Source organism: Serinus canaria, chromosome 14, assembly GCF_022539315.1.
Source record: "Serinus canaria isolate serCan28SL12 chromosome 14, serCan2020, whole genome shotgun sequence".
Lineage (NCBI taxonomy): Eukaryota > Metazoa > Chordata > Aves > Passeriformes > Fringillidae > Serinus > Serinus canaria.
This window is the reverse complement of record NC_066328.1, coordinates 9,555,519-9,565,607: the sequence shown is the minus strand read 5'-3', so window position 1 is coordinate 9,565,607 and position 10,089 is coordinate 9,555,519. Positions and strand designations below refer to the sequence as shown.

At 41.4% G+C, this 10,089-nt stretch overlaps 2 protein-coding genes across 4 annotated transcripts in view; both read right to left on the bottom strand.

Annotated features, from left to right (window-relative positions):
- Positions 1-1,444: 1,444 nt before the first annotated feature.
- BHLHA15 (basic helix-loop-helix family member a15) lies at positions 1,445-5,443 on the bottom strand. 2 transcript variants are annotated; one of them, XM_030229958.2, is made up of 2 exons: positions 5,308-5,443; positions 1,445-2,077 (listed from the first exon to the last, which is right to left on the bottom strand). In XM_030229958.2, exon 2 carries the CDS (start codon positions 2,039-2,041, stop codon positions 1,541-1,543), a length of 501 nt encoding a protein of 166 aa, XP_030085818.1. In that variant the 5' UTR covers positions 2,042-2,077; positions 5,308-5,443; the 3' UTR covers positions 1,445-1,540. The 2 variants fall into 2 exon arrangements, with proteins under 2 accessions (XP_030085818.1, XP_018771467.1); XM_018915922.3 differs by lacking the exon at positions 5,308-5,443 and adding an exon at positions 4,022-4,253.
- The window catches only part of LMTK2 (lemur tyrosine kinase 2), a 42,046-nt gene continuing 37,276 nt past the window's right edge, over positions 5,320-10,089 (bottom strand). The window contains exons 14-15 of one of the 2 annotated variants that reach the window (XR_007778880.1): positions 9,320-9,445; positions 5,320-5,467 (exon numbers count right to left, since the gene is read on the bottom strand). Coding sequence is in view for 1 of the 2 variants with exons in the window: in XM_030229842.2 (XP_030085702.1) it covers positions 9,417-9,445 (29 nt within the window). In the remaining variant the exon portion in view is untranslated. Of the gene's footprint in view, positions 5,468-5,496; positions 9,446-10,089 lie in introns of those variants that run through there. The other variant, XM_030229842.2, reaches the window with a different exon arrangement.

Below are 10,089 nucleotides of genomic sequence, written 5' to 3'. Positions count from 1 at the left end.
CATTTATTTTAATGTGTAAACAGTTCAACAACAAAGAAAATTCCAGTTGAGGCAGGATCCAAATGTTTTCTCCAGTAAGGCAACCACATGTATAAACTGTTGTGTTGTTCTACATCATAGCTAGGGATTGCTGTGGTGGAAAAAGATAATTCACATCCCTTACCAGCCTGTGTGGGAATCCTCACCTTTCACTCTGAATTACATTGTCATCCCCTCAGCTGTGCTGCAGCAAACTACAAACACATTCCAAACTGCACAGTGCAGCACAATCCTTTTGTGATGGATCTGATAAATCCTTCCTCAGCCCCCATTCCTCCTTGGACACCCTTCTGTGCTGGAAAAGGACCAGGCCACAAACCATTATCAATCCTAGTGCTGGATGAGGTGCCAAATGTTTCCTGTGCCATCAGAGCACAGAGCAGCAGCCTCCTGTTCATGGGGCATGTGGGGAGGGGGAGCTGGGACGCAGGGGCTCCGTGGGCACCACACTTCCAACTGAGGCCACTCCAGCTTCAGGTGCCCCAGGTATGAGAAAACAAGAGGAAAGAGAGTTCCTCAGTGACATAAAACTTTTTACCACAGGAGGGGATAGAGGGAGGAGAAAAAAAGAGCTTATTCTCCTTTTTGAAGAGTTTCTGCTTCATTTATTGTTTTACAGTATCAGAATCTAACACTAACCCAGAAAGAACCTGATCACATCACAGGCTTCATTAGGAAGTAATTTAAACTGGCCAGAGCATTGTCTAAGACTACATGAAAGCATTTTTATCATTGTCTTGGCAAAAGTAAGTAATTTGCCCCTTACTCATTATTTGTATTAGAATGGCACCCAGACGCCCACTAAAGAAAATCTCTGTGAGGCCAGATGCTCTGGAAGCACAGATCAGAACTGTCCTTACTCTAGAGAGCTTACAATCTAAGAAAGCTTTGCAGATGTTTGCATCAACTGATGTTTTTATGCCTTGAAATGTTCAAGATTGCCAGGGCAGATCCACCAAAGTTAAAGATCAAGATAAATATTCAGATTTGGTGACCAATTTCCCATATGTGCCACTTCAGTCACCAAGTCAATGAGATGCTGTCATCAATTTTAATCTTCTCTTCAGCACAGCAGATGAGCTATTGAAAGGCTGGTGAACAGAACTACAGCCAAGATTCTCAACAAACTCCAAGGAACTCAGATGACACAGACCTTAAAGGCTCAACTCACTCTACTCCAGGTGGGATCATTTTCAGAAGTTACTAAACCACATTTTCAAGTCAACTCGTGTTACAGGATAGGTTTCCAGACCCTGGCACACCACACAAACACATTCATTATGCTCTAAGAAATTCTGAGGGTTTAAGGTAATTTTTTAATGTGCCATATAAACTATAGTCACGAGTGTTACCTGTTTGTCTTTTTAAGTAAAAAAAAAAAAAAAAAGACTGGAGGCAAAAATAATCTCTTTGAACCTCTAGGTTTTATGTATTATGATGTAAGAAGGAAAAACCATGACAGTAGTAGCTGGCAGTTGGTGTTTTGGCTGAAGTTATGAATCTATGTGGAATATTTCTGTAGATTTTCCTCATGGTCCTCCTCCCCATGCTGCTGTTGATAATGCTGGTACAATTTGGATCCCCAGGCTCCCCCCATCCCTTCTACTGCCGGGAAGTGTCCATTGGACATATTGAGTATAATGGAGGTCAAGGATTTAATGTAGTTTTTGGCCAGAGTGAGAGTCTCTATTTTGGAAAGCTTGTTCTCAGCCCTCACGTGGGGGATCACCTCGCGCAGGGCCTGGAAGGCGTTGTTGAGCTTGTGCATCCTCTGCCTCTCACGCTCGTTGCTTTCCAGCCTCCTCAGCAGCCTGTCCTTGCTGCTCCAAGCACGCCTGGCTCTGCCTGGGGGGATCTTGCTGCTCTCCTTGTTTCCCCCATTTCTCCTTTCTTTGCGGCGCAAACATTTCGCCAGTTCCTTTTTTCTCGTTGCTGGCTCTTCGGAAAATGCGTCTTTGTCAACGGTTTGCCTTTGTTTCTTTCCTTTGGTTTTTGCCTTCATGTTTTGTTGGATGGACTGGTATTAATAGTCAATGTGCTGTAAAAACATAACACCAATATTCAGCTGGGAGGAGAGCTTGCAGAGGGAACAGAGGGCAAGTGAATGGAACCAGCAAAACAAAGATGCAGTGAATCACCTACTGGTGAAAAACAGATGCCTCTACTTTCTTAGAAACGGGCCTCAAAGCAGAGAGGTTTTTCCTTTATCAGAGAGGTTTTTCCTTTATCATTGTACATAAGAGAAAGTGGTCTCCAAGTTGATTCAGTCTTTCCGTAGAAAAGTGAACCACAACTCAAAAAATATGCAGAACACACCAGTCAGTGAGGTTTGGTAGTACATTGCCTCTCTCTCATCTCTTATGCTGCTGTTGTTTCCCAGCTCCTCACTCCCCCACATTATAATAAAGCCATGCGCCACTTCCATGTACATGTGCTGGCTTAGGGGGGTATTAAACAGACCCTCAGGCTCTTACTCAAAGTAATTTTTTCTTGAACTCCTGGTAATTGATTTTTGTAGGCACAGGTTTCCACTGTGAGAGGAGTCCACTAGAGGGAAACATGCACACTCAGGGAGAAGTTCTGAGCCAGCCACGTGTTTTCAGCTGCAGCATTTCTGTGTTGTGGGCTAGTCCCCACCGCACACACAAAAAAGCACTTCCCTCTTCCAACAAAAATCCAACAATGTCAGGGCTTAACTGCAGTTACTGCCCCAGATCAACAGCAGCAGAGCAGGCTATTTTCCAAGTTACCCAAAAACCCACAGCAGTGTTCCTTCCTCTGCATTAGGTGACAGCACTGATATTTTACCTCCCTCAGCCCATATTCTGTGCCCACATTACATCTGAATACAACAGCACCACAGCAACCCTGCCTCTAACAGCAACAATCAGTGTTACTAAGAGACATCCCCAAAATATGTTCTTTCCACTGTCTTCCAGTTCATGTAGTCATAAAAAAGTTTGGTGTAAACAAAATACATTTTTACGCCGATACTATTGTGTAGGAGCAGTTTGAGAGCTGGTGAGCCAATAAAAAATGGAGGAAAAAGAAGAACAAAAACCTAGCCCCAGATGTGAGACTGTCCCAGTACAACCTCAACCTTAGTTGGAGCAGGTGGTGCTGTGTCTGGCAGGTCCCGGCTGTGCTGTGGTAAACACCCCCTCCTGTCTTGTTTCTCATTTCTTGAAAGCCAGGTTCAGCTGCTGGGCTTGCACATTGACTCAGTTCTCTGCCTGGGAGGACATCCTGACATCCCCAGGTTCCTTACTACCAAAGAGGCAACTTTACCAAACAGGACAGAAATTCACAAAGCAGCTGGGTTAGGGCAGCACCCAGGTGATGACAGCTGAAAGACAGCACCAAGCAGCTTGTGTTGTGGAGTCTAAAAAAATGCTGGAGACACAGCGGTACCTTCAAAGAGAAAACAGGTCCAAAGGCAAGCACCAGGTTTGTTCTGCAGCCTCTGTGTAACTCACTTGGCAGAAAGGGCACAGCCACAGTACAGCACAGAGGGGTGGGAGTTTTCCTGCCCAAGCACAAGAAGCACTGCTGGGGAGTGCTGCTGTTTGGAACAAAAAACAGCCCACAGGACTTGGTGAAGTGGGGGCTCATGGAGACAGCCAGAAGAGAAAGCTGGAAGAAGATCCAAGAGAAAGGAAGCTTCAGCAAACTGTGAGAGCAAAGTCTTTAAAACTGCAGGCTGGGCAAAAGCAAATGGGATATAATGGGATAACAAGGTGCCTAGCTGGCAGGTTTGTTCTTAGATTGCTGTATTCTGGAGAAGTAACCTTAGAGAGCCCCAGCTCAGGTGCTGAGAGTCCCAGGAAGGCGTTATCAGAGTGTGCAGGAGCAAACAGATTGTGAGGGGATCAGGAGCAACAGTCTGGAGTGGTCAAGAGAAACCAAAGAGAGCAGCCAAATGCCAACACATTTAAAACCCTGTGCAGCCATCTACCAGGGCTGGCATCCCTCTGTGACTTACCACTCCACCCGCTGCTGAGAAGGTGCCTGGGGCCCAAGGGGCAACGCGCCAGAGACCCAGGGGAAGCCAGGAACAGCAGCAAGGGCTGTGGGGGCAACGGGGAGGGAACGCCGCGCGTCCTCTGAGCGAGGCAGGGTCTGTCAGCAGGAGCGGGTGAGGGGCCCAGGCCCTGCCCTGGCCCGAGGAGCCCCGGGCAGGCGCTGCCCGAGCCCCGCAGGCGGAGGCAGCCGCAGGCAGGGCCGGCGCTGCCCCGGACACGTCGCTTTAGCGGCGGGGGCGGGCCCGGCGGGCGGGAGCTCCGGTCCCTCCCGTGCGGGCAGGCACCCGCACACCCCGCCGAGGGGCCGGGCACGGCCGCAGCGCCCCGCTCACGGCTCCCGCCCGTGCTCGGGGTGGTCACAGCGCCGTGCTGGCGGTGACACGGGGGACACAGCGCACGGCGCTGCAGCGGCGCGGGTGTCACTGACACTGGGACAGACACAGCTCTGTCACCGCAGGAGGGGCCGGCCCAGAGCCTCCTCAGCAGGTGGAGTGTCCCCGGCTGCAGGGGGACGAGATCTGTCCCAGCTCTGTTCTGCACGCTGTCACAGCACCCGTGTGACACAGGCCCACAGACACAGCACTGCCATCTCTTTGAGAACTTGCTGCTCATAAAGATTGCAAGTTCTCAAATTCTTTGATAATAAGTTCTATATAAGGTGACCAATTTAGTGCCATGGGATCTTTTGCATCTGTTCTCATTAATGACCACTGCCTTGGTCAAATTTCAGCACAGTAGTTATATTTTACCTAATGAAGTTAAGTCATCTTGATATCAGTTTCTCATTCCCAGGTCACAACAGGTGCCAGCACTCAACAGCTGCCCCAAGAGGTGGGGGCTTCCACAAGAGCCTCCATCTACACTGCCAGGGCTGCCCTGGGCCATCCCCACCTTCCCAGAGAGCAGCAAACACCAGCACTCTCCTCTCCTCCTGGCCAGCCTGGAACAGCTGCAGCATCTCACCAAGGGAGCTCCCAGTGCACACCAGTACTTCACTTATTTACCTGGTGATTTCTGGTCCATTCAGCACATGCACTTACATAGAAAAATCAAGCAACTCTTCTAGGAAGAAATTCAGTGAACACTGAGAAAACATCATTAACATGTTTTCTGAACTTATAAATTTCAAAATCCTCATTCTTTCTACAGATCTTTAATTCTATGATTAAAAGCAAAATTCAGTATTCAGAATGACACTGTTTCTGTTTTAATTATTGCTTCTCTACTGACTGTGTACACACTTTACCTGAAATTTTCACAAGGGTGATGATACTGGAAGAATTTAAAGGTGACTACGCTATTTAGCGCGGACTCATCAGCTGGGACTGTGGCTTTGAACTTTTGGAACTTTCTCAACCTCAGGAGACTAATAAATATATCTTACAGTAGAACTACACTGCTGGCATCTGTTTAAAAATGAACAAACAGACAAAGAGATTATAAATATATAACTGTATTTTATTTTTAATATTAAATATTTTTAAATTACAAGCAGTTTCTTGAATCACACTATGCATGATAATCAATATACAGTAGAAATTACAATTTAAAAATGTACACAATTTAAAGACATTTTGACCTGAAATTTCATTAACTATGATATATTGCCATAAACCTCATACCTGTATTAAATTACAATAGGAAAACCTCATACCTATGATTTTGTTACATAGTTTCTCATTTACAAATAGAATTGAACATTATATATACACACACATCAGTACCATTTATCATTTAAGTTACACCTACATCTGTGCAAGTTCAAACAATTTCATAAACAAAACTAACTGTAAGTCATATTCAAGTTTCTGAAAAACAGGCTGCTGGTATTACAAATACTTATTTTCAATAAGTTTATATGATGGTTGACTCTCCTCTAGATTTCTTCCCATTTTGTACCAAAACCATTAACATGTATGACTTAAAGCTGAAGTAATTTTTTGAAGTAACTCCATTCTTATTTAAGGCTATTTCTTATAAGGCTAATGTACTTGAATTCCACCTTTCACCAACTCCAACACAAATAGCCAAGTCACTGACACCTGACAATGCTGACATTTTAGGATAGTGCTTAATCATAAAAAAAAAAGTCTTTCTACCAACCAGCCTCCTCATGAAAGATTGAGTATTACATAAAAATCTGCTAAAAATACTGATAAAAAGAATGAGGCTTAAATGGCTTTCATTAGTGCATCAACAAGGATATGAAAAAACAGTTAAATCTGCTCATTTCCATGAAAATGGCAATTTCCATAATTGCAGTTATACACAGTGTATCTGCAGCTGGGGCATTTCCAAGAGTACAGGTGTTCCCACTGAAACTGGACACACTTGTTGCTCTCTTGGCTACAGATCCTAATGTTCAAACAAACATCTTTAGGTGGGAAAAATCCAATCTTTTAAATACCTTTATTAGCCAAATTGAGACAATGCCTTCATTATTCAAACAATCCAGGTATTCTACTAGAGAAGGAATTAAGCTGTAACCAGTCCTCATAATAAACCATTGAAAATAGATACATGTACTTCTAAAATGGAGACCAGGCTTAAGTAGCTAGTGCAAGAAATTACATAGAGTGTAATGAATGATTTGGAACAAATCCCCTCATTATAATGTAACATGTTGGAATTACTGATTCATCTTCATTGTGCCACTTAACTGCCAGGCAGATATTTAAGTATTGCTAGTAGTTGATCAGATCTTTAAGTGTTATTTTTTTACCCCAAAAGACAGTTTATATTATTGCAATCCAGCCTACTGGATTACCGAAATTAAAATTTATGTTTAAGTGATCTGAGTTAACTTTAAATATTTCTTTCTCTTCATTGTACAGCTAAAAAGGACATTACCTTGCCTAATATCATACACATCTCATTTTGGAAAAAATGCTCCTTTGGCAATTCATTAGCAATGAGTCCATTTGGACAAAGGAGTAAACTTTAACTTCCTGTGTAAGCTTTTCTTTAAACCCGGGTAAAGAATAAAAATCTTAGATTTCCATCAAGCAAAGGAAATTCCTGATGTGCAAGATAAACATCTGATTTTCCAGAATTACAATTAACAAAATGCACAACCAAGTGACAACATTCCGGAGCATAAGCTTTTATTTAACCCAGAATTATTTTTTAAATAAAATGATTCAAAATTAAGGCTGAACTCCAGGTCTGACAAGTTTTTCACCACGTAAGGCAGACAAGCCCACATGTTCCCTGCAGACCCTTATGAAGTGTCATTCTTACTATGGTGAAAATTTAAAGACAGATGAGGTACCCTAAATCTAGCTGTATCAAGGAGTTTAATGTTGGAATTATGGAGTTCCTAAGCAATAGTTTGTGCACAAGGTCTATTACCAACATTTTCAAATATTTTCAGTAGCGCACAGCTTCCTTAAACCCTCTACAGTATACACTGTAAGCCTGTATTAAGAACTACTTGACTTTGCCTTCTAAATAATGTTTTGGGAAAGGTCCATAGGAAAATTCAGTTCCTCACTTCATACTGAAGAACAGTTCTGACTAACTCAACCTGAGTGCCTCATCAGAAAAAGATATCTCAACTCATTGGCAACTTCAAACAACATGATTAACTAAATCATTCCCTTTTAATCAGTATGGAAGCCATTCTGGTTTAAGGGCTAAATAACAATGGAAAAAAAAACCAGTTAACATATTCTTGTCATTTTTAAAACATAAAAATCAAAATTAACACAGAGGTATACAAAAACAGAAATCAAACATCTGAAAATATCTAGTCCTCCCATCTCCATATGATGAAGATTCTCTGGTGACTGGATCTGGACACAGAGCACTTGGACCACCATTGTCTCAAGCCCTGCCAAAACAGCCACTAAAATACAAAGTACTTCATATTTCAGTGCATTTGTATTTTAGTACAAGTAAACAAATATAAAGCCAGGTAAACTGCTCCTATCAGTGTTTCCTACAGATCTGAACTGCATAAGGCATTCCAAGAAGTCAGGGATTTGTTTCTCAACTGAACTCACTTTGGAATATAAGGATATTTTTTTCCAAGCAGTTTAGAGGATTAAATCAGCTAAATGCATGGTAGAGCAGGAAGGTTAAGCCCCCCCCACTGCCTTCCCTTCCCTTCAAGCTTCAGAGCAAACCTATTGTACTGCAGCCTTTGTTCAGAATGCATTTCAAGATGTACCATGGAGCTCTGCAGACATCTTAAAATGGATCTGGCCCTATAACGGGTGCAAAACTGGGCATTAACCATTAATCAAAATCTTAATTGTCATATCATCACCGAGAGGTAGATTTACCACAGGCCTCTGAATGAGCTTCAAAATTCACAGAATGTACAGCTGAAGGGCCAAGTGTACCCAAATCCAGTCTATTGAAATTAGTCTTTATGTAAGATTCATAAATTCCAGAGTTTTGTACAACCAATTTTCCTCTTCCAAGGCAGAAACTGTAGTAAAAACTGGAAGGCCCTTAACTTTGATATAGTCAGATGCTATTACAGTTTAAGCAGTCAGTAGGATCATATGTAGGAATTAAGAGACATTATCTCTTTCATCTAAAAATTCCAGAGTATATCATATATTCTTTTCCAGTTTCCTATAAAACATGAACACTAACAACCATTCTATAACCATTATCATTTTAGAAATGGTACTGAATATAAGATTTCAGCAAGTCTAACATAATACTCAGAAGTTATGTACGTTTTACGAGTACCGTGCATAGCAAAAGGCTACAAAAAGGACAAATTAAACTGGATAACTGGGCCAATTCAACTTGTCTTATTTTCCTTGAAAGATTTAAGATTTTGATTCTGTACATCATCAGGAAATAAAGGAAGAATAATCCATAGTGCAATTGTAATAAGCAAAGTAATATGTAGTGATATCTTTTTGAATAAATATGGCTCACTACTGATCAACTATCATTCAAACAGTTCCATCAACACAGCCACCTGTTGCACAGGACAGGTATACACAATTCTACAACAGGTGTATGTTCAAATACATAATGAACTACATGGAAAAATATAAAAAGAATATTATACAATCTCATACATAAACCAGACTGTAGTGTAATTGCTTTACTTGTTTAAGTTATCTGAAAAATACTTCAAGTACTTGAAAACAGCGGCAGAATCGTCTTTCAATGAAAAGCAAAATTGCACTGATTTAAAAATACATTACAAAGTTAAATACACATTCAAATTAATGTCCTGATTTAACATTGCTTTCAGTGTTTACTTCCATTTCTCAGTACTTCTTGATTACCTGTGTTACTCCAGGAGGATCCAGAGTTTAGATAAAGAAGTTTCAAACACAAAGTCTATGTGTTTTATGTATGGAGTCCAAGCACGTTTAAATTGATTTAATCTTTTTCTCCATCTTCACTGCTTCCTATTAGTAAAGGAAAGGTCATAAGATAAAGTGAGACTCTTCTGCACAGCCCTCATTTTTTCTAAGACTCTTGCTAGAACTTGGCATTCCGCTGTTTTGCCTTTCCAAGTTTTGGTTAATTTTTCCCTACACTTTCAACTACTGTAAACATTTGGTTCATTTATTCATAGACATCTGCCTCAATCACACAGTTCAATGTCACTTCTTAGGACACATAAGGCAACATAGGATCTCCAAAATACTCTCTCTTATCTGTAAGTTACTAAGCAGCAAATATTATCTAATCAATAAGCACAATACAAGAACAATACAACTCTATATGACACTGATTACATATTTATAGACATAGACCATAAGCAAGGCTCTGCTATCAGTAATATTTATTTTTAATAATGCAATGTGTTATCAAGATTAATAATATGCCAGACCAATTCAAGTGTGCTTATTTTTGCTTCTCTTAACCCTCAAAAACACATCAAAGGTTAAAAAAGTTTTTGGTTACTGACAAGAAGGCTTGTTAATAAACACTGCTAGTGCTCAATATTGCTCTGAATGGATTGTTTGGCTCTCCTAACAAAAGCTATCCTATTCACAGCTCTAGTAAACATGCTGCAGTTCTTGAGAGAATGTCAAGAACACAATGT